We start from the raw sequence: 25,669 nt of genomic DNA on the forward strand, positions 1-25,669 counted from the left end.
GTTAATCAGATGTTCATGCTAAGTCCTTTATACATAAGAAAATAAATTTATTCTACACTTAAGAATTTTTTAAAAATTGCAGTTACTCTATCATTTTAACACAGGATTTTGTCTTTATAAAATAAACACCTTTCCATGTTACATTTACAATTCAATGTTCACAAGTTAAATGAAACATAAACTCAACTGAATTTATGACTGAGATAACAAAGTATGGAGCTGCAGGCTAAGCAGCATCTTAGGAGCAACAAAAGCTGATGTTTCAGGCCTAGTTCTGATGAAGGGTCCAGGCCTGAAACGTCAGCTTTTGTGCTCTTAAGATGCTGCTTGGCCTGCTGTGTTCATCCAGCTCCACACTTTGTTATCTCGGATTCTCCAGCATCTGCAATTCCCATTATCTCTGAATTAATGACTGAAATATTATTGGTTCTCAAGAAAAACCTAATTATTAACACATCATCAGATCTTTTTCAAAGAAGTTCAATAAACAGCAGACTTGTACAAGTGCTTGGAGATCCAGGGGAAATCTAATCCTTTGAATTAAGTTTCTACAAATTAGTTTGTGGCTGGCATTGAACTGAAAACTACTATTTAAAATCTGTAAATGGTAGCTGAGAGCAAGGTTTTTATTTTCATCACAATTGGTCAACAATTACAATATCGTTGTGTGGATGAAGGTGGGGACAACAGGAAAGATGAGCAACTGATCATGGCACCCTGGTGCATGATCATATAAGAGCGTAATAGAGGAATAGATACTCTTCTGTACAGCCATGAGTGAGAATCTTGCAGGCTGTATTAGTTGCTTGGTATTATTGTTAAGGATAGCTTCTAGAGTCTGGAGAGGAACTTTGATGGGGAAGGAAGGGGTCCAGTTGTCAGCATCCACCCACCAATGACATTGACAGGACTAGAATGGAGGTTCTGCTGAAATAGTTTCAACAGTTAGGAGCTAAACTGAGAAACAAAAGCTCCAAAGTAATAATCTCAGGATTATTACATAATCCACAGACAAACTATCATTGGGTAAATAAAGATGGAGTTAAATGCATGGCTCAAAAGATTGATATGAATGGACTGGCTTTCAGTTCATAGTGCACTGGTATCAATACTGGAGTAGCAGGGGACTGTTCCAATGGAACTGGGTTTCACCACTGCCCTGGCAAATTGAATAACTAGGGGCTGTAAAGAGGGGCTGAACTAATTACTGGGGACATTTTTGGAGAGGAGATGCTTAGGCATACAAAGAGAAAGGATATGACAGCATTGCAGGGTAACTGTCTAAGTAATAAATAATATCCAGGGTGGGTTAATGAGGGACGAAGTGTACAGATATTAAAAAAAAGCTGCAAATACAAAGTCAAAGTCAAAAGGGGGTTGGGTGGCCTGGGTGGGGGGCATGGTTGTAAAGGCAGAATTAATGTCTCCGAATCAATGCATGTAGTATTCACAAAGTAAGTGAATTATCGCACAAATTCAGGATTGATCTTACAGGCATTATGGAAGCATGGCTACAAGATCAAAGCTAGAAAGTAAACATTCAGGGGTACGTGACTTTTCAAAAATGAACAGGCAGGAAGGAAAGTGGGGTGGGGTAGCTTTGTTAATACAGGATAGAATGAGTACAAGTGGAAGAAATGACCTTGGGTTGGAAGAGATAGATTTCATATGGGGGGAGGTAAGAAATAACAAAAGGGAAGGAGACACTGGTGTGTGTCGTTCAAAGGCCCTCTAATGGTAGCTGTTCTGCAGGACAGTAGATAAAGAAGGGCATGTAAAAAAGATAATAATTAATTATATGGCACCTTGAAAAAAACCAAGTTGGCAGAAGTAGCCATCAGGAAAAATTCAAAGGATGTATTCAGGATACTTTCCTGGAATAACATATTATGGATCCAGCCAGCAATCAGGCCTTTTGGATGGCAATGTTTTACAAGGAATGAGTAAAAGATGCATTAGCACACAGTGGCACAACACAATAGAATGTAATGTTCACAGTTTGAAAGTAAAGAAGAATTCTAAGAAAGGGATAAACAGACATGGTTAGCTGAGGGAGTTAAAGATTTAAATAAATAAACATAAAATATGACAATACATTAATTGTAAGTCAGAGGACTGAGGAAGTTTTTAAATCCAACAAAAAGTAACAGCCATATTCAAAAATGTACAGGGACCAAAAAGAGTTAACTATAGTTAACTTCATATCTGTCAACTGGAAAATGTTAGTCTATTATAATGGATGTAAATGTGGAGCATTTAGAAATATAACCAAGCAGAGTCAACATGGCTTCAAGAAGAGGAAATCATGCCTGACAAATACATTGGAATTCTTTGAGGAGGTAACAGTAACATAAAGAGGAATAAGTAGATGTAATATATTTGGATTTCCAAAAGTTGTTCAATGAGATACCGCAGAGTGAACAACTGCATAATAAGAGCCTGTGGTGTCTGGCTAATAGAAGAGAGAGTTGGATAAAGTGGGCATTTTTCAGGATGGCAACCAGTAACAAGTAGAGTACCACAGAGATTAGTGCTGGAGCCATAATTATTTCCATTATTTATTAATGACTTGGAAAAGAAACTGAATGTACTGCAGCCAAGTTTGCAGATTACACAAAAACAGATGGGAAGGCAAGTGGTGAGGATGACATAAAGAATCTATGCAGAGGTATGGCCAAGTCGGTGAATGGGGAAAAGTTGGCACATGGAATATATTGGAAAGTTTAAGGTTATGTAATTTGATAGGAAGAATAGGGGAGGTGAATATTATTTAAATGGAGAAAACTGCAGCACATTGGAATTTGAGGTTTGTCTGTGAATCACAAATATTAACATACTCATTCAGGAAAGGCAAATGGAATGTTGGCCTTTATTTCAAACAGAATGGAATATAAAAACAGGGAAGTATAGTTTCAGCAAGATAAGGCACTGGTCAGTCCTCACCTAAATACTGTGAGCAGTTTTGGGCCCCTTATCTAAGGAAGGCCTTCTTGGCATTAGACGCAGTTCAAAAAGTGCGAATCCAGGTGTGGAAGGAATTTCTTTTGAGGAGATGTTGAGTAGGTAGGGCTTGAACTCCTTTGCATTAAGAAGAAGTGAGAGGAGGCCTTACTGAAATAGATAAAATTCCTAAGGAGGTTTAACAGGGTAGATGCGGAAAGGTCATTTCCCTTTCTGGGCGAGCGTGGAAACAGAGGATAGAATCTCAGAATAAGGGGGTCGGCCATTTAACACAGAGAGGATGAGGAATTTCTTCTGCCAGAGGGTAGTGTATTTGTTGAATTCTTTATCATAGTGAGTGGTTGAGACTGGGTCCTTCAGCATATTCAAAGCTGAGATAGATTTTTAATCAGTCAGGGAATCAAGGGCACATGGAAAAGACAGGAAAGTACGGTTTAGAAATATCAGATCAGCTCAAATGATCCCATTGAATGCAGCATCAGACAGGAAGGGATGTATGATCTACCTCTGCTCCTATGTGTTATGGTATACCTCAAACTAATGAAAACTTAATGCAGTTCTACCAGAACTGATATCAATTTTACATTTGACAATTCAGTACCAATATAATTTTAACATTAATGGTCATCATGGAATGAATACTGCATGACAAAATAATGTGAAAGCATTTGACACTGTCTACTGACAGTGAGATGACAAGAATGTCATTATACAAGGGAAAGGACAAGTCTTTGATGACCAGGAAACAATTTTCTAGGTAAACAAAATTACCCTGAAATATCAAAGACACAATACAGGCGATTATTATTAAAGGTACTGAAAATATATCAATATTTGAAATATTGATTATTGGGAATATCCATTCCCAGCACTAATGTTTTTGAATTCTGTAGTCAAATAAAGGTCTACGTCTCAGCTGTAAAGGTCTCAACACTGGAATATGTCTGTGCTCCCTGTCTTGCATCCATGATTCTTGGTTTCTGTCTGGGATGTGATTCGTTCAATGTATCCATAATTTGTATATTTTTAATCCAAGTTAACGAAGCATTCACATTTCTGAGTAAGTTTAAAAGCAAATCCATCAACTATTGTGCTTTCATCTTCCTGTCAGTTCTTGGCTCCATTAGGATAGAAATGTACAGTTTAATCCAAGAATAGGTAACTCCTAGCGAACAGTAAACGGAGATGAGCAACAGTGGCACAAAAGGGAATCTCTGTTGCCATGCTGTTAGGGGATAAATGATCTCACAAATAACCTGCAGAGGAACAAGAGCGCTGAGGTAGATGGACTCTGGTAGGTTTATAAGTGATCCCTCTTTCCTAGATGGAAAACAAATTCAGTTAGATTCTAGTAGATTTCCCATTTATACTTTTTAATTCAACATAACGTTTGAAATTGACAATATTTCAACTGGATCTGAATCTTGTATGGAAACAAGTTGAAGCATTATTGTTATTGTACTTTGTTCAAAATAAAACACAATGTTGCAGTGGTACAGCTCTTTAGAGATGTATGTGTGGTAAGATAGAATGATAAAACATGTTCTTTTTCCCCAACATTGGATTGTTTTCAGCTATCCAGACCCAAAACTGTGGAATTTCTCCAAAAACCTCTCCATCCCTTTCATCTCTTTGAAGGCGCTTTTTCAAATTAACCTCTTTAACCAAAGTTTGCTTTAAGCAGCTCACTGTCAAAAAAAAACTTTCTGCTAACACTCCTGGATGTTTTTCAGTTTTCAAAATCAGTTGTGTAGTCAAGGAGTGTTGCTGAGTAACCTCTTAAAAATGTTTGGGGCAGAAATAGATAAATCTTCCAGGATGTTTGAGTATATGTTCTAATAGCTGGATCAAGAATGGTAGTGACAAAGCTCAGGAGCAGCTCCCCTGCACACTTCACTGAAGGATGTTGTGTGGTATGAACAAAATGGTAATAAAAAAAGATAACTTTTTAAATGAATGGTACTGATGAGATTATTTTGCACATAACATATCTCACTTCAGCCACAAAGTGACAAAACAAAACGATAAAGGGGAAATCTTCAGATGTTTAATAATTTCTCTAATGACTTTTCTATTTGATATTGAATTCTTCCAATGCACAGAGACCCTATCGTGTACAACAGCCCAAAAGGTGAGACGTTGACACTTTACAATCTGAGGTTTCCACCTGGATAAAAATGAATCTTTTACGAAGTCGCAGAATCCCTACAGTGTGGAAACAGGCTCTTCGGCCCAACAAGTCCACTCTGACCCTCAGAGCATCCCACCCAGACCCACTGCCCTATACCCCACCCAATCTACACATCCCTGAACACTACAGGCAATTTAGCATGGCCAACCCACCTAGTCTGCACATCTTTGGATTGTGGGAGGAAACCGGAGTGCCTGGAGGTAACGCACACAGACGTGGGGAGAATATGCAAACTGCACACAGACAGTCACCCACACAAGGGTGGAATCAAAGCCTGGTCCCTGGTGCTGTCAGGCAACACTGCTAATCACTGAGCCACCACATTGAGGGCATAATTTAAATAAACAGCATTCTCTCCAGACTTTCTTTTCCATTTAAACCGTAATTACAGTATTTGAATATCGACAGCAGAGACTATTCAGTTTCCACAGCAAGAGGAGATATGCATTTCAGCTTACCTGAACAAAGCACGAAGAGCTGAGAAACTATAGACAGTGAACAGCAGCATGAGACCGATTTTAATTGGTATCTCTGTAAAGAAAATACCAGTACAAAGTGAAAAGCATTGAATTGAATCTCATACAGAAGTAAATCCATTAGGCTTACACTGCTAACAAGGAATTATACTTGAAGGTGACATTAGATAATCATACCCCAAGTTCTCTAACTTTGAGCTCATTGCTTACAGTGAGCATTGGCTCAGTGTAGAAGAAAATAATAAATCATACGAGCAGGCCCATTAGCCTGCCTAGAAGCTTTCCTCCTTCCCTGGCACACCACTATCCATCCCTGTTTCCTGCCCGATGTTTTCTCTCTCTGGCTCCATTTCCACCTCTCCTCTCACTCCATTACAGGTCAACTCCATCTCCACCGTTCCTAGCTACTACACGTCCTGACCAAGGGTCACAGGATCCAAAACCTTGACACTGCTTTTTGTCCACAAATACAGCCAGAACTGCAGAGTTTCTCCAGCAATTTCTGTTTTTGATTTCGAATCTTAATTCGGTCCTAGTTTTTACAGTTTCAACTCACCCCGATTTCACAGCTGTTGTGAGGGACAGCTTTCTAGACTTCCATGACCATTTGAAAGATATTTTCAGACTTCATGCCTAAACGGCATCACTGAAATTTTAAGATTGTGCTCCCTATCTTGAATTCCCATGCTAAAATAAGCTTGCTTTGCATCCATCCTGTCAAACGTCTCCATCATTTTAAAACACTTCATTAGATCACTTTCTCAACTTAAAGGAATACAAATCAGGTTACTACGGAACGTCCTCTTTAAATTTAAGCTTTTCAGCTCTCTGATCGCACTAGTAAATCTGTGATGTTTCCCCTCCTAGACCAATTTGAGATGAAGTCCCCAAAGCTGAATGCAATACTGTGGGTGACCAAGAGTTTAAAGAAGTTAAGTATTACTCCTCTATTCCAAACTCCCCAAGCTAAAGGCAACAGCACAGGAGCATTTTTGTTTACTTTTCATACTAGAATGCAAACAACCAAAGCAGATTAGCAGACAATGTATTGAGGGTCCCTATGCAGGCAAAAAATTAAAGATAACATTATTAAACAGTGTGTTTAATGACTAATGATAAAAGGATGGACCAGTTGTGCTGCAACTCAGAATCAAAGATGTTTGCAGTTCTGATATCTAGGCTGTGCTGAGTTAGGAGTTCTCAACGAGTCCAGCAGGGTAGGTACAGTAACTGATGTCAATATTAGACAAAAGAATCTCAGCCAACATTCTCTTTCCTAAACATGATCCAGTGATCCCAAAATACACAAGGATGCATTCTTTAGGAAAGGGGAGAAAACAGAGGGAGAAAATCAAAAGCATAAAGCAAAAATCAATAGTTGCCAAGTGATTTTGTAACGCTAAAAGAACCAGTCAATGTTTATATTTGAGATAATGGGAACTGCAGATGCTGGAGAATCCGAGATAACAAAGTGCGGAGCTGGATGAACACAGCAGGCCAAGCAGCATCTTAGGCGCACAAAAGCTGATGTTTCGGGCCTAGACCCTTATTCAGAGGGCCTAGGCCCGAAACGTCAGCTTTTGTGCGCCTAAGATGCTGCTTGGCCTGCTGTGTTCATCCAGCTCCACACTTTGTTGTCTCAATGTTTATATTTGTATTTGTTGTGCTTTGTTTATTTGTGATATGTTGGGATTATATCATCCTGGAGGCTAGGCTATGAACATTGCACACAATCTAATATCAGTTGTCTCTCAAAATTGATGCTTACACATTTTCTCGCAGGAATCATCGGATAACAAAGTGAAGTGGGGTGGCTAGCAACTTCACTACTGTTCCTATTCCATAAGGCAAAGGAGACCCTCTTTTCACTCCAATTAAAATTAGCTACCTCAGCATAGATGGGGAATTAAGCCAGTAGCATTCTGGGTTAAGATTACAGAATCCCTACAGTCTGCAAACAGGCCATTCAGCCCAACAAGTCCATACTGACCCTCTGAAGAGCATCCCACACAGACTCACCTCCACTGTAACACAACACACCCTGCTTTTCCCATTGCTAATCCACCTAATTTTACACATCCATGGACACTATGGGCAATTTCCCATGGTCAAGCCACCAAACGTGCACATCTTTGGACTGTAGGAGGAAACCAGAGCACCTGGAGGAAGCCCACAGAGACAGGAGAGAACGTGCAGACTCCACACAGACACTGTCATCCGAGGGTGGAATTGAACCTGGGTCCCTGGCGCTGTGAGGCAGCAGTGCCAACCACTGAGCCACCGTGCTGCATTAAGGTTGAATGGGTGAAGACAAATTATTGGATAATATTGTGCGTCCGTAAAGAGACGCTGATGATGGGCTGTAGAGTTAGAAGATTTTCAGTTGCAAAGTCTCACGTTGTGAATGAGTTTAAAACTAAGTAAAGTAAAATTGACTTCTAGTGTACACCTTTATCAACACGCAGTAAGTAGTCATTCTTCATTCTGATCATACATTTTATCAGTTTATTCTGCAAAGTCGCAAGGTCAGTGAAACTGAAACCAAGGATGAATTTTCATATAATACTCAAAGTGAGGGGAAAACAGTGGATAAAATGTATTTATTTATTCAATACATAACACAAAAATAACATAAATGTACATGATCATCTTATCCTTACCTGGTCCTGTGAAGAGGAGTGGGAAAAGGGAAAAGTGCCCTGTTGTGGCTAAAATGAAATACGTTCCAGCATCTTTTCTATTTTCCACAGCTAACAAACTAAGGATTTAAAAGAAAAACACCGCAACTTACAAATGGATTCTTTGAAAATGACTGTTTTTTAAAAATTTTCTTTATTTGATAACCAATTTACTCCAACACAAATGTATATTATGACGATGGGGGAGGAAGTCACTGTTGGAAGAATATTTTCTAGCACCAACGTTACGAGAATCACGTTAGGAATTTTTTTTTGAAAAATTTTTAAAACTGCAAGCAAGAAGAGGGTGAAAAATAAGTATTATGAACTATGACATTTCCTATGAGCCAACTGAGTACTATTAAAGGGCATCAGGAAAAGCTAGGATCCTAATGCCAACTGCTGGGGAACTCTGCCACAAACCTTTCTCCTGCCCGAAAAATGCTCATTAACCTTCACTCTCTGTTTTCTATCACTCGACCCAATTCTGTATCTACTGTCTCTTTCATTCTATGACCTATCACTTCCCTCAAAAGTCTGTTTTGTGACACTGTATTGAATTCTTTTTGGAAGTCACATACAGCACATCAATAGTCTCACGCTCATTAACCCTTTGCTCTTCCTTAGAAAACTCCTGCAAGTTAGTTAGACGTGATACTCCCTTAACAAATCCATGCAGAATTTTCCAAATTAACCCACATTTTTCTATGCGGCTATTAATTCGATTAAACGATTGTTTCTAGAAGTGTCCCCGCCACCAAAATTAAATATAGTGGTCCTTAAATGCTGGGGCAACCTTTTTTTAAAAGGAATAATGGTGCAATTCCCCAGTCCTTCAGCATCACTCTCAAGTCCAGAGAGGACTGAAAGACTATTGCTAGTTCCTCTATAATTTCCATACTTACTTCCTTCAATACCTTCAGACTTGTCTTACGCAGCCACAGTACCTTATCAAGTACCAACAGCGTATGAAATACCTCCTCCTTATCAATTTTAAACTCACCCAGAAACCGAGTTTCCTCCTCTGTCACCATAGCCCAGGCAGCATTTGCCTTATAGACAGATACTAGTATTCATTTGACACTCTTGCCTCCAACTGTACATGTTTTTTTTGGTTCCTCATCAAACCTATTCCTCCTTATACCACTCTTTCCTTACTGACTTGCTGAAAGAAGACTTTTGGATTTCCCTTGATACTTAACTGCCAGACATTTTCACTAATTCCTTTCTGTATTTCTCTTGATTCTCAATTATATTTATGACCTAACATCTGTCATAAACACACTTTTTCTTCCATTTAATTTCTATCCCTTTTGGTCATCAATGGAACGGAGGTTGAGAGGGTGAAGGGTGTCAAGTTCCTCGGAGTGACAATAACCAACAATCTGTCCTGGGCTTCTCACGTAAACGCGACAGCCACAAAGGCACAACAACACCTCTTCTTCCTCAGGCAGCTCAGGAAATATGGAATGTCCAAAAGGTCCCTCACCAACTTCTACAGATGCACCATTGAAAACATACTGTTTGGGTGCATAACAAGCTGGTATGGCAGCTGCACTGCCCAGGGCCATAAGAAACTACAGAAAGCCCAGGCCATCACGGAAGCCAACCTTCCATCTGTGGTAATGGGGACTGCAGATGCTGGAGAATCCAAGATAATAAAATGCGAGGCTGGATGAACACAGCAGGCCCAGCAGCATCTCAGGAGCACAAAAGCTGATGTTTCGGGCCTAGGCCCTAGGCCCAGAGAAAGAGGACTCTATCCGTGGACTCTATTTACACAGCTTGCTGCCGTGGAACGGTGGCCAACATCAACAGACCCCTGGCACCTGGGCAATGATCTCTTATAAACTCTTCCTTCCAGCAGAAGATACAGAAGCCTGAACACATGCACAAGCAGGTTCAGGAACAGCTTCTTCCCTGCCATTATTAGACTGATGAATGGACTCTCTTGCCTCAAATAACGCTGATCTTGCTAATGTTGATCTCATCTAACACACACCATGCGCGATGTAACCTGTATGCCTCTAAGTCTATTTCATCTGTACAACCTTGCCTACTATGACCTACTTGAAATATTCATAAACAAAGCTATTTACTATACTTCGGTACACATAACAATAAATCAATCCACGGAGCTGTGGACTTGATGATCCTATTTTTCTTTTTTGAGGGAATATACTTTGGCTTTGCCCCAGCCATGTCCTCTTTAGCACAAGTCATTGTTTATCTACTGTATTTCCTGCAACGTTTTTGTTTCTGATGATCCAGGCCTTCTCTGTTCATGGTTCACTTAAGTCTGCCGACTGCCAAATAATTATTCTTACTCTGGTTGACCAATGTCATTTTTCACCGTCATCCCAAAGTTAAGATACAATGAGCATTTACCTCTCAATGTTCCTCCCATTGCCATTTGACTTTCTTGGCCCAACTCAATGCCAAGAAGCAAAATCTAGCGAAATCAAGTAATACATCTGGAATTGAAAGTTAGCCCCAATATTAAGTTAGTGACCATGAACCCATCATCAATTGTTGGAAAAGCACATCTTATTCACATTTTGAAGAAGGGTCATTCGACTCAAAGCAACAATGATTTCTCTCCAAAGATGCTGCAAGGCCAGCTGATCTTTTCTAGCAATTTCTGTTCTTGTTTTTTTCAGCTCTGACATCTGTAGTTCTTTGTTTTATCTAATTCATTAATACTCTTTAAGGGAGGAAATCTCTCTCTCTTCCTGGCCTGGCCTACATGTGACTCCAGACTTACAGTAAAGTGGTTAACTCATAACTGCCGTCTGAAATGACTTCAGAAACTATTCTGTTCAAGGGCAGTTAAGAGATGGAATGCCATGAAAAAATAAAGAAAAATAAATCATTCCTGGTTTGGTTGCCCATGTTAAGATCTAATCAAATGTCTTTGAGATATTTCTACACATGACACTACAAAAGCACAATTAATTAACATTACAAAAAGAACAAGAATCAATGAATCCCTACCGTGGCCATTCAGCCCACTGAGTCCGCACTGACCCTCGAACACCATCCCACCCAGACCCACTCCATCTCTGTAATCGTGTATTTCTTGTGGCTCATCTACCTAAACTGCACATCTCTGGATTGTGGGAGAATAGATGCCTGGCAGAAACCCACACAGACATGGGGAGAAAGTGGAAACTCCAAAGACTGTCACCTGAGGTTGGAAATGAACCTGGGTCCCTGGCACTGTGAGGCAGCAGTGCTAACCAGTGTGCCACTAGTGTAAGACTAGTATTTAAAAAAAACACTACTAAGCTAATTAATTTAAATACCTCAGAGGTAAAATGGCGATGAGAATGGCCTTTTCATGTACGTGCCAGCCAAACATGAATGATCCCAATGCACAAAGGATTAGGCATTGAAGGAACCCTCTAGGTCCTCGAGGTCTTAACCAAAGTTGGAGAACAGCAGGCTTGAAAAGGAGAAAAGGGAGAAGTACAAGACATTGGTTAATAAGTGAAACAAAAAACATTAAACACTTGTCACTTTGCACATTCTGAAAAACTTGCGTGAGGTTTCAGCTTTAAGACTAGAAAAGTAAATACAAAACTAGGAAACCCATTGCACCAAGTTTACTAACTGCATGAACCATCATCATAAAAAAAATTAGAAGACTGAAGAATATCAATTGTGTCTTGTTTCATTGTGTGGGGAATTATTTGGAAAGCAAGTGCTGGTACTGACCATTATTGAGAGCAATGTACAGACCAAAGTTGTGAATGGTGACACGGAAGGCAGGAGAGCATGCTGGAATTCCTGTACTAAGCCACCTGTCATTGATGCCTTTGAAAGCTTGGCAGGATCCAGCAGTTGCAACTTTACGTCTGTACCAGGAAATGAAAACTATCTTCAGTTATTCAGAACTTTGATTTCTGTTTGATACAGCAATTTTATATGTTAGTTACAGAAGCAGCACCATAACTAGCAAGATATTTAAATTTTATCTGATAAATATTAGAACTATGAAATTATAATTTCCTGATTAATTGTTAATTTTCAATATTCAGGTAAACAATTTAATTCTAGTCATTTACTACTCTCAGTAAAAGTCTTCAGAGGTCACGTCAATGGATTAAATATTTGAGAACTTTAACAAGACCATACCAATGACAGACAATACTTTGTCCACCACATTGTACAGGGCCCAGAAATTTGGGGCCCAATATGCATGGCAAAGACCTCGCTTGAAGGGGAATAGTCTTGCAAGCACCTGGGACAACTGACCCTGAGAAAGAAAGAAAAATCAATTAATAAAATTGGGCCATTTTGCACTTTGGTTCAAAATTTTCTTCAGAAGTATAAGCTCCAATTCAGCCTTCAAAATCACACATCTTGACTTGGACACACATTGTTATTCCTTAATTTTCAGAAGTTGTTTGGAGTAGACTGTTCACAAAGGACATCTGACAAGTGGGAGGTGTTCGAGAGTGTGATGAGGAGAGTTCGGGGGCATTTTGTCCCTTTTAGAGTGAAGGGTAAGGCTGGTAAGGATCAATGGATGAATAAAGGTATTGAGGTTCTAGTCAGGAATAAAAGAAAATCTTATTTTAGATATAGACAACTTGATTCAATTGAATCTCTTAAATCAATTTTTAAAAAGTGCGGGGCATTATTGAGAGAGAAATCAGGAAGGCAAAGAGGGGAGATGAGATAGCATTGGTAGATAAGATTAAAGGATAATCCAAAGTGGTTCTACAAATACATTAACAGCAAGAGGGTAAGTACAGAGATGGTAGGGCCTCTTAAGGATCAAGAAAGTCATCTTTGTGTTGAACTCCAGGAGAAGGGAGAGATACTAAACTAATATTTCACATCAGTTTTTATTATGGGGAAAGAACTAGAGTCTAAGGAATGAGGAAAAATAAACTTTGATGTTTTAAAAACAGTCCACGTTACAGAGGACGACGTTCGGGAGGTCTTGGAGAATATAAAGGTGGATAAATCTCCAGGCCCTGATCTGATGTATCACAGAATGTTGTGGGAAGTAAGGGAAGAAATTGCGAGACCCCTTTCAGAAACATTTGCATCATCTATTACTACGGGTGAGGTGCCGGATGACTGCAGGATGGCTAATGTTGTACCTTTGTTTAAGAAAATTTGTAAGGAGGAACTGTGGAACTACAGACCTGCGAGTCTGACTTTGGTTGTGGATAAATTGTTGGAGGTCATTATAAAAGATAGGAATTTTGCAGATTTAGAGTGGCAAAAATTGATGAGGGATAGTCAGATAGTTTTGTATGATGAAAATTGTCTCACAAACTGGTTTGAGGTTTTTTTGAGGAAGTTACCAAAAAGATTGATAATGGCAGAGCAGTAGAATTTCTTTTTTGGATTTTAGTAAAATCTTTGACAAGGTTCCACATGGTAGATTAATTAGTAATATTAGGTCATGTGGGATTAAGGGTGAGCTTGACAATTGGATACATAATTGGCTTTAGGAAGGAGATAGAGAATAATGGTGGATGGTTGCTTTTTGGACTGGAGGCTTATGACCAGTGGTGTTCCACTGGGATCGGTTCTGGATCTTCTTTTGTTTGTTATTTATATAAAGGATTTGGATGAGAATACACAAGGCATGGTTAGTAAGTTTGGAGACGACATCAAAATTGATTTTACTGTAGACAGAGAACAAGGTTTTCTAAGATTACAAAGGAATCTTGATCAAATGGGTTAGTGGGCTGTAAAAAAATGGCAGATGGTGTTCAATCTGGATAAATACAAAGTACTGCATTTTGGTAGAACAAACAAGGTCTTATACAATTAACGGTCGGGCCTTGGATAGTGTTGTAGAACAGAGAGCCCTATGGGGGCAGGTACATAATTCTTTGAAGTTTGCATCACATGTAGACAGGGTGGTTAAAAAGGTGTTTGGCACACTTGCCTTCATTTCTCAGTCCTTTGAGTAAAGGAAGTCACATTGAGGCTGTACGGGGCATTGGTGAGGGCTCTTCTGGCCTACTATGTCCAGTTCTGGTTGCCCTGTTGTAAGGAGAGGGTTCAGAAGAGATTTTCCAGATGTTGCCAGGTATGGAAGGTTTGAATTTATAAAATGAGGCTGGATAGGCTGGGACTATTTTTTAAACTAGAGCATAGGAGGTTGAGAGGTGATCAGATGGAAGTTTATAAAATAATGACAGGTTTGGATAGAGTTAATGGTAGTTGTCTTTACCCTAAGATGGTGGATTTCAGGACTAGGGGACACAATTTTAAAGGTGAGAGGAGAGGAATTTAGCAAAGACACTACAGGCAATTTTTATTTTTTGACACAAAGGATCATTTGCATGTGAAATGAACTTCCTGAGGAAGTGGTGAATGCAGTCCAATTACAACATTTAGAAGGCATTTGATTAAGCACATGAATAGGAAAGGTTTGGAGGGATATGGGCCAGGTGCAGGAAGGTGGGGCCAATTTTGTTTTGGAAAACGTGTTTGGCATAGACTGGTTGGACCGAGGGGTCTGTTTCTGTGCTGTATGACTCTGATTACTATTGGATCAAAACGAATTATAAGGGAGCTGAACTTCTACTGGTAAAGATCCTAGTACTAATATCCATTACTTCCGAAGCAAGAGATAACAAGGTGTAGAGCTGGATGAACAAAGCAGGCCAAGCAGCAGAAAGACTGATGTTTCGAGCCCAGATCCTTCTTCAGAAATGGGGGAGGGGAAGGGGGTTCTGAAATAATGGGAGGGGGGGAGGCGGATAGAGGAGCAGATCGGCGGAGAGGAGACAGACAGGTCAAAGAGGTGGGGATTGAGCTAGTAAAGGTGAGTGTAGGTGGGGAGGTAGGGAGGAGACAGGTCAGTCCAGGGAGGACAGACAGGTCAAGGGGGCGGGATGAGGTTAGTAGGGAGGAAATGGGGGTGTGGCTTGAGGTGGGAGGAGGGGATAGGTGGGAGGAAGTATTGTCATTACAATGGTTGCCAACATCATGCATTGTCTCATTCAGAAGCTATTATGAAGCAACCACTTCTGGCTCATTGTGTCATCAGTGATTGGAGGATGTCAACATGAAGGTGGTTTTCAGAAGAAACGAGTGCACCCCCGAAGTAACAGTACATAGGAGGTGTAACAATGTATTAGGTTGGACTAGGCAAACAGTAAATTTGAAGGAACAAAAACAAAGTTGCTGGAAAAGCTCAGCAGGTCTGGCAGCATCTCTGGAGGAGTAAATTTGAATGCACTTGACAAATAACTCTTTACGGCAAATATTCTGGGTCATCCATCTTCTTCATAAAGTTATTCGGTAATAGTACCTGACTAAGTTGCTTGAAGGATGGTGCCTTCTGCTATTTCTCTACCTAAATACTGTAAATAATGCACACAGCCTTTAACATGATTGCTGCCTCTTTCTGTTTAAAAAGCACTGCTGCTTTTGGAGACAGTGTTGTAGAGTGCCAAATTAAGCATTTCTTGTGCCTACCTCATGCAGTAGCTGGTCAACTTCATCCATGAAATTGAATCCCTTATTGTACTCTCTTTTGTTTGTCCAAATACTCAATTTAGTATCACTCGTCAACATATCTGTGGTTTCTTAGCCTATGCTTAGCCTTCAAGGCCAAACTAAATTTTGCCCCCATATACAGCATTGAAATTATGCTATCCTTGTAAATATTTTTAGCAACCCTTTATGAATTGCTCCAGATATCCCCCAAAATATCAAATATACATTCCACACTTGGGATGATATTTGCATGGAACATATTACAGGTATGATAATAAATTTAATACTGATGTCTTCTGGAATTAAAGCAGAACTGCATAATTCTCCACAATACTAATAAAATGTGCAGAACGGGTGTCAGAGAACATCAAATAGACATCTCAAATTCAGTAAAATAGGAAGTGCAGAATCAAGTGTTTTAAATTAATTTAAGCTAATCTTTACCATGGATATGAAGGGCCCAAAAGAGACAGCAAAAACAGAGAAGACTATAAACCCCAAGGCAAAGAGACGGGAACAGATGAAACTCTTCCACTGGACAGAAGCACCTTAAAAATAAACAAGAAAAAATATTGACAATTGATTAGTTTAGGATATTGTGAAAGAAAATGTTTCAATAATTACAAGCTAGGCAATGATAAATAGTATGAGGTATATTGAAATTCCAAAAGGTAATCTTCACAATCGAGACCACTTTCAAAAGCTACATGGGACCAAACATATTTGTTCTTAAAATCATGTGAAATAGGTAGAACAAAGATGTTCATTTAAACATAGATTGGAGACAATGGGGCTGTCAATTTGAATGTGTTACCATATTTGTATGGGAGACAGCTAAATTAACAAGTGAAAAAGTTTAATGATTAATCCTTAACACAACAAACAAAAACCAAGACATCAGCAAAAGAACATCAAATGCCTATTTTTATCAACCCTAATATTGAGTCAGAAAAAAAATTATTGGCAAGTACATTCATGAAAGGGTAACGGAGTTAAAATTAAGATGGAGGAGAAAGCTATTTTTATACACGTACTAGAAGGGTCTCCACTTTTAATCCACTGAAGTTGAGGCATTCAAAACATTGAAGGGAGAATTAGTGTAATATTTGAGGAAACGTATATGTGCTGATTTTCTATGTTGTACTCCTTAAACTAGGTTCCAACTTATACTTTGAGAATGAGCTGGAATCAAGCAAACTCTGGCTGCCTCAGAGACACAGAGATAAAGACAGACAGTGCAATTTTCTTGAATTGGTCAGCATGTTCAAATTCTTCTTTACAAAAAAATAGAAGCACAGGAATAAATGAATGGAAATGCTGGAAGGCAAAACGCCTTTGGATAAAGAAGTATACTGACTTAACAAAAACCTCAGGAACACAATTTCTTCAGAAACTAAACATTTGTATTTTGAATCCACATTGTTGTATCAAAAACATGACTTCTATTACTGTTCTGTTACTAAATTATAATAAATTACTCAGTTATACCAAATCACCATGATGCCCTTGCAAGACACCAAGTGGTGAAAACAACTGGATACTGCAATACAGGAATTTAGGGATTGTTTTGGATTGTTTGCTGAATGAATTTAATTTGGCCTTTCCTCATCTGTAATTATCTTGTGATCATTTCATAAAGGGCACATCTGATTAATGTAATTTCTATTCCAGTATCTTGTTAGATTTTCTTTTCTCCCTTTTCAGCTTACCTGAGCACCAATCTCTGTAATTGTACTCTGCTTTACTTATGAATGCAAGTGCTTTAAAGAATAAAAGAAAGTTATATCACATCTCAAATTGGTTAAAAATAAAATTAAATACCTAGCTTGTTCTCAGTGAAGCAGTATGAACGTAGTAGGTAAATACCATAGGCAGGAGCCACATAAAGAAAAATGTGCTTAAAGTTCAGCAGGATTGCAAAGAGTAGCGCACTTTCCAAATGCCTTTCCTGTAATAAAATCAAGTATTTCAAGCATTGTGTTACTGACTGATTTTTGGTTATTTCTAAATCTGTTCACTTTTCAATCATTAATCTATAGCATGAGTAAGCACTGTGGAATTATTCCGAATTTCTCAAATCACCTGAAACATTCTTGCAATGGAAAGAAGCATGACACCAAATAAGAAGCCATTGTATTGAAAGTGAATATCTGAGTTTGAGTTAAGGAATCATATTGTGTGTATGGGTGAGAGTTGAGAGAAAAAACATATACATGAATTAAACAAAAATAAAGGCAGCATTCTTTCTCAATTCTCCTCACATCGCATACCACACAAATCTGAGAAAGGAAATCTATTCTCTGGCCTTTATCAACACTTAAGAGTGAATCTCCCCCTAAACTTTGATCCTGTAGCACTTTCTAAAGTGATTTCTGATCACTTATCTGGAATTCTGGGCGAGTTTTAATATTCTATCATTCCTAGGCACCACACAGCACTGCAAAATACCATAAAAGAATATTCAAAACTAAGATAGCAATGGACACCTGGACACAGCTTTTCTCAAGCAATAAAAGATTTCAAAATTGTCAGAAAAATAAAAGACAAATAAAGTCCTCCATATGTTTAAAAAAATTACCATCACAACCCAAAGATTTGCCAGTAGTAATTTAAAATGGTATTTTCACAGCAATGTTTGCCCACAGCTTCTACTATTATATAATAGATTAAAATTAAACATAAAAGTGGAAGCCTGTAATAGTCACTAACTTAGAAGGGAACAACAATGATTATTTGCTGAAGCAAAGAAAATGAAGCCAACTTAAGGCATTACAATCTATCGAATATTACCCAACAGTTGTTTTAAAAGATGTAATTTCTAATGCAAGGATACGATCGACAATCAATAATCCAAAGTTCCAAAGTAACAGCACTGCAAGTATAAATGCTGGTCTCTCCATTATTTCCTTTGACTCCTTTCTTCTATTGACACACTTACAACACCTTAAAAAGAGGGCAAATAAAAATATACTTATTGGTCATACAACTTTTTTTCTACCCTGAAAGGGAGATAATGTACTGCTTTCACACACACCTGTCATTTCGAGGTCATGGGTTGAATTGCATTAATTGGAGTTACTGTGTAGACAGCAAAACTGATGAAAACAAATTGCAAATGAGGGATTTTCCTTTGAAAATTATGTTGCTGCAACTACTGCAAAGGTATCATAAAAGTACATTCTAAATGTAGCATATCTAAATTAAAAATTTCTTGCAATATTAATCATCAGCCACTGAAAGCTGCTGATGTGCTTTATACTAAATTAAAACACTTTCTGGCTGCAATCAGAAATGCTACGAAACGTCAGCTTTTGTGCTCCTAAGATGCTGCTTGGCCTGTCGTGTTCATCCAGCTCCACACTTTGTCATCTTGGATTCTCCAGCATCTGCAGTCCCCATTACCTCTCTCCTAGACAGAAGGCTTTGGTTTTGGGTTTCTCGTTAAAATGACAATCACTTTTGATTCTGTACTTTTAAACACAAAGTTAATTCCACTGACAATAATGTAATGACTTTTGAAACGTTTAAACACTACGCTGTTAAAAGAAACTTTAATTACTACTTAATATATTTTAACTGAGAATTCATAACAATTAACATATGGTATTGGTCTACTTTTTTGCTTACGTCTCGATGATCATGCACCATTCTCACATAAGAGGAGTGTTGATCAGTTCTCGATCTCCTAACAACTACATCCTTTAGCTAACTGCAGGATATGTGAAACCTATGTAATATGAAAAATACTTGGACACTCCCCCAAATTTCCTCTATAGAATAATAACTGGCTGGTAACTCAAAGCAGTGGAGGATTATTATTAATCAACCGAGAACAATATTCACAACGCAAGCTACAAATCTATTCTAAAATCTTAGAATATTATTAAATAGCACTTAAAACGATGAGTGCTAATTAGTCTTTTTTATAATGCATTATCTTCACCCACATTTCTATGGCAAAGAAATCAATGTGAATTGTGCATTTCCCATTAACTTTGACCATGCACCAGGAGCCACAATTTTATCCTGTTTGCTCTTTCTGTCAAGACACCCGCCAAATGCAGGCAAAGCACTCCTTACTGAGGTACAATAAATGAGTTGCAATGTATTATCTGAGTCTGACCTTAACCTTTGTGTGAAAACTAAACAGTCACCCTGCTGGTTGACATGATTTGATTACAACTAATTAAAGTGGAATTCCTCCAATAGCTTAGTGTTTAATACATTGCTCACAAAAGCCCCACAGCTCAATCTTATACGGGTGAGTTAGATGATCTTAGCTTGGGCAGGGCAGTACCACTGGATATAGCATTACTGGGTTGATCTAGAAAGTGCACGTGGATAATCGATGAGGACATCATTGAGATTCACTATGTTTAAGAAACAGTTTTCATAGTTGAATACAGACATAGAAGATAATGTCCATTTGGGGTCTGGTATCAGAATTGTTCTAGTAAATATAAATCAAAGAGAGTTAGCACTTCAGCTCAGGATAGGAAAATACTATTTTTCAAAATCAATACTTTAACATTTAATGATCTTTCATTTCTCAGAATGGCTGCCTTTCAGCTATTTTACAATTTCTGATGTTTAATCTTTCAATTTGTTATGCTTGTCAAACAATAAAGAACACTATGTTTAACATTAACACATAAATATTAAGACATACTCCAGCACTCCATAAATAAATACTATATCCATGATGATGACTGAAAGTCGCTGAAATAGGATTGTTGCATCACTGGCATAATTAAGGTTCTGGATGACCAACATTTCCTTGTCGAAATATTGTGCAATGAGAGACAGTAGGTATTCAAACCATGCAAAAAATGGTGGATAGTCCAAACTCCACTGTGAAGTTGCCTAGGTACAGAGTAATAGAGAGAAGGGGGAAAAACATAAGTTATATTTCACTTCATAATTTGTAATTACAATTCAACATTTTGGATCAACTACAAGATATTAACTTGTTACTAGTACATTATTAACACAACTTTTAGTAGATTATTATTGCTAATGGCTAATACCATAAATGATATACAAATATATAACATGATAAAGCAGTTGTGGGTCTGAAGAGTTTGGTTATTGATTTCTGCTTCACTGCTCCTTCCTCTCACTCACTTAAATTTAACCACTTTTCAACTTTACATCCACCTCATACCACAGATTCATCAGAAATCATTACTGACGTAAAAGGTTTCTGCAGGGAGTTAACAAAGCAGACAGGTTTTATTACTATTCATTTATGAAATAGCCAAAACAATGTATGGGCAAATACAAGTATGTTTTATGCTGGATCCATGGGCAATTTTTAAACATATAATCAGACTTTTTTCTTTTGTCAAGAATAGAGTAAACCTACTGTAGAATGACACAAAAAATTGATGTATGTGCCACTACTTTTGAAATCTAGGATAATGGAAGATGTTTGTATTCACCTGACAATTTCCCACTTGCTCAAGGGGAGTCAACCAACTTTACGACGAATGAAGGATGTTTAAAGGACAAGGGATAACTGGATCAGGACAAAGAAAGGTTGTGCAGTCTCCATTTTAAGGTTTTTTTTATATTACTTGGATTTTCCATTATCCATTTAATATATTAGAAAGTCTTACTGCTCAAAGGTGCCAATGTTAAATTCCTACATCTCAAATTTAAAATGAAAATAAATTAATGCAGGTAGATCGTTATATTGTAATGACTTCGCCTGCCATTAGAGTCACAAAAGTGACATCTTTATGGTAGAGAAACCTCTATGTTCCAACTCAAGTTTGATGCTTCCTAAATTGATATAAATTTTTCTACTTAATAATTAAGAATTTTAAGGAGGAAGTTTTATAAGATCAAGGACATATGCATTGTTTTAATAAGCATATTGATTAACAGTGGCATTTTGTGCTCTCTAATCCTGCTGCAATTGAAAACCTGATTTGAACACCAAGGATTGTATTAGAGATAATGGGAACTGCAGATGCTGGAGAATCCAAGATAATAAAGTGTGAAGCTGGATGAACACCGCAGCCAGGCAGCATCATTGTGCTCCTGAGATGCTGGTTGGCCTGCTGTGTTCATCCAGCTTCACACTTTATTATCTTGAACACCAAAGAACCAGCCACATTTATGCAATAGCAGAGTAGATGTAGGAATAATACTGCTGATGGTGGGGAAATCCAAAACCAGGGGTCACAATCTAAGGATACAGGGAAAACCATTTATGATTGAGATGAGCAGAAATTTCTTCATCAAGAGAGTGATGAGCCTGCAGAATTTGACAGAAAGCAGTCTAGGCCAAAACATGGCACGTTTTCAAGACTGAGTTGGATGTATCGCTTGAGCTGAAAGAGATCAAACAATATTGGAGGAAAGCAGGAACAGGCTATTGTTGATCAGCTGTAATCATAACGAATGGTGGAGTAGGTTCAAAAGGCCGAATGGCCAACTCATGCTCCTATTTTTCTGTTTTGGTTTTAAAACATTCCATGCTTTACCTAATCAACTGGTAAAATGTTAATACGCCTTGCTTTAACTACATCATGAGTGGTGTGGTCAGATTCATCATTCAGCCAGAAATCAGACAATAAAACCTGCAGATGGTTTACTGGGATGATAAAGATAGACCGTTAACATTACAGGGCTGAGTCACAAAGAAATCATTCAGAAATTTCAACGTGCATTTCATCCTGGCAAAGGAAGAAGCCATCAAAGAAGCGATTAAAGTTAGTAGACGGGCTGGGAATGATAAATTCAGCACACTGCATCATGTTAAATCACAGCGGTAATATAGAGGGCACAGGCATACTTAGGATTGCAGCTTTCACGTGAAAGTACTTAGTTCATGGAAAAAAATTCTGGAGAACGAAAATGTCTGTAAACACTAAATAAACAATTCAATGTTATGATAAATGGGAATGTAGATCCTCCTCATGAATCAAATAAAATGGGCCGAATAGCCTTTCTCATCCACAACACGAATAACAGGACATGGCAGAAATAGCCAAATTACCATTTGACGCAGGGCATCTTTATAATTTAAAATTAATAAATACTACCAATAAATCAAAAAGACTTACTTCATAATACCACTTTGAAATAGGTAAACTGTGAGTTATTGCCAGCCAGTTTCTGTGGACTTCAAAGTCTGTTGAATGACTGCAAATGAAAGAATCAAAAACAGCTGTACACGTCATCGATATAGATGTAAACCTCCGAAACATGACAGCTAAAATTATAACTACACCTAATCAGTTGTTATAAGGTAACATTCATTACTACTGCAGAAGACAGACATCAATTAAATTGGAATCATAGCAACCAGAATAGGCCATTCAGCTTCCCGCCGTTCAATGCGATCATGGCTAGTCAAACGCTTCAAAGTCTTTTACCCACTTATCCCAATTAGCCTGAATGCCATGAACTATAAATTCTAGAGGGCACTGATTGGGAAGGAGCTATCAAATGAGCATTCAGGAGATTCTGCAGGAAATTTTATGGACAGTACACACGGCTGCCATTGTACGTCAACAGTGAAGGAAGTGAATGTTGAAGGTGACAGATAGGTTGGTTGCTAATCGAGTGAACAGCTTTGACCTGGATGGTGTCAAGCTTCTCAAGTGTTGTTGCAGCTGCATTTATCCAGGCGAATAGATAGTATTCCATAAAACTCAGCACTTGTGTCTAACTGATTGTGGACAGTCAGTGAGGAGTTACTTGTTGCAGAATTCCTGGTCTCTGATCTGCTCTTGTATCCACAGTATTTATATGGCTGATCCAGTTCAGTTTCAGCTCAATGGTAAACAATCAGAATGGTGACTAGCCATAATTAATATCAACAAATATTATGAAAATGACAGCATTAAAGAATGTGAAATCCCAGGATCAGATGGTTTTCAGTTCAGAATTTTAAAGGGATCAAGTGAGAACATTACTAACTATTGCAACTTCTAAAATTATTGGCTCAGGAACTTTCCTCAAACATGTTATTCTGCATTTTAAGAAAGGCAAGTAAATGGATAAAACTGCAGTAAATGGATTTTGATACTAGTAAGTACAAGGTTATTATCTTATACCGAAAAAAAAAGGATAGATCAGAGAGATTTTTAAATGATGAAAAGTTAGGAACTAGATCAGTAAAGTGTCATGTACAGGCATAAAAAAAATTAAAAACAGGATCCTTTCGGTCTAGAGGATGAGAATAGGAGTTAGATGCCATGCTACGGTTGTACAAACTAACACCAGGACTGTACTGTTCTGAGCACCACATGAGAAAACTTATGCTAAAGGCAAGCTTGAAAGGAATGTGGAGATTTGGGCATCAAGGGTTAAACTGTGAAGCGATATTGTTGTAATCAAAGTTATTGAGACATTAAGAGGAAACTGATGAAGGAGACAGTTAGAAAACTAATTCTGTAGAATGAGAAATGGTAAATGTAGTTGGTAGTGTGCTACTCCGACAGGTAACAAATGACCTGCAGTTTACCCCCAAAAAAAAGGTCTTCCTGGCTGGATATAACTAGTCTGGGTGGTCTTCTTCAGCACTGGCAATGACTACAACTGGCTATCAGCTACAGAAGAAAGAAAATAATCTTAATCAATGCTCATACATGCAGGAAACAACCGCAGATATTTTCTACCTCTGGAATAGGTGTAACACGAACACAGGTCACCTGGCTCAGAAATATGGACACTACCACTGTACCACAAAACCCCCCCCCCTAGCGAAAGATCATAGTACTGACTTATTTCTAACCCAATTTACAACATCCCAACGATTAAAAGCTGGAGTGCTGTAAAAGAACTCGAAAAATAAACCAAACAGATTGAACAACGACGTTGTTGTTGCACGAACGTCCATCCTTCTAACATTCTAATATAATTCTTAAAAGCGTGTGCCTTTGATTTCAGTGAGATTTATCAAAGCTTCGCTTGTTCGAAAAAACAAGAAAGCTGCAGAATATTCGCCTTTAAACTGCAGCAGCTGCACCTCTAGGCCCCTCCTCACACCACGAACCGTCCTTACAACGGGAAACACATTTTTTCTTTTAAAAAAAAGAGTTTCATAATTAAGCCCCTAATCTGGAGCAGCTCTTACTAAGCAGGGATAAGCAAACACTTTAACAGGGTTACACCGAAAGCAAGCGGCACCATCCAGCTCCAGCTCCTCTCACTGGGCGCCGCCATTGCTGCTTCACCCAACTTTATTTAAACTCAGGCAGCAACTGCTGCAGCTGAAGCTTCTCATTGAGTGCGAGGGGAAACTGAAATAGCTTTTCAATCTCCGTTTCATTGTAGTTAACAAATTGACGGCAACCTGTCTCTTTCCTTTCTCAGAAATGACATTGACGGAATCTTCCATCAAGATTTTTAAAAGTTTCTTTTAAATGCTGTATAAATTGTCTGACAATCCCAGTGAAATAAAAGGGCGGTGGGTTAATGCTGGCCTGATTCTGTGTCTCATAGCAGTGACAACAGTTGGTTAGTGAGCAATGTAGGGTTCTGGCTTGCGATCAGCAATTTGCTGATTTTCAGGCGGTTCTACAATCACTCCCAGATCGCTGCTTCTGACACTAGATTCATTTAGGGATGTGGAATGGAGAAAGCAGTAGACAGGCGTTTCAGGGCAAAAGAATCACTACGCATTTAAATACAAAAGGCAAGTATAACACAAGAAATAAAGGCAAATGTAATAAACAGTGAAATTTACACAAACTGTACAGACGACAGTAATTAAACACATTATTAAATTAAACACAGGTTAAACACCATTATAAGTTAAACAGCAGTTTTAATCACAGAAAACTTTAATCAGACTTCCTACCCTTGGGGTTCCTGCACTGTAATCCACCCACCTTCCCCTCCCTGCTGGCTAGGTTGGAAACTTTGGAGTC

At 38.4% G+C, this 25,669-nt stretch overlaps 1 protein-coding gene across 1 annotated transcript; it reads right to left on the minus strand.

The window, feature by feature from the left end:
- Window positions 1-315: 315 nt before the first annotated feature.
- On the minus strand, window positions 316-25,108 carry alg8 (ALG8 alpha-1,3-glucosyltransferase). Its single transcript, XM_048533262.2, has 13 exons — window positions 24,874-25,108; window positions 22,856-22,934; window positions 20,452-20,645; window positions 18,616-18,725; window positions 17,865-17,932; window positions 17,604-17,730; window positions 16,227-16,330; window positions 12,444-12,564; window positions 12,024-12,163; window positions 11,612-11,751; window positions 8,289-8,386; window positions 5,611-5,683; window positions 316-4,281 (listed from the first exon to the last, which is right to left on the minus strand). Exons 1-13 carry the CDS (start codon window positions 24,960-24,962, stop codon window positions 4,047-4,049), a joined length of 1,578 nt encoding a protein of 525 aa, XP_048389219.1. The 5' UTR covers window positions 24,963-25,108; the 3' UTR covers window positions 316-4,046.
- Between the last annotated feature and the right edge of the window lie 561 nt (window positions 25,109-25,669).

The sequence above is a fragment of the Stegostoma tigrinum genome, chromosome 6 (assembly GCF_030684315.1).
Source record: "Stegostoma tigrinum isolate sSteTig4 chromosome 6, sSteTig4.hap1, whole genome shotgun sequence".
Taxonomy (NCBI): domain Eukaryota; kingdom Metazoa; phylum Chordata; class Chondrichthyes; order Orectolobiformes; family Stegostomatidae; genus Stegostoma; species Stegostoma tigrinum.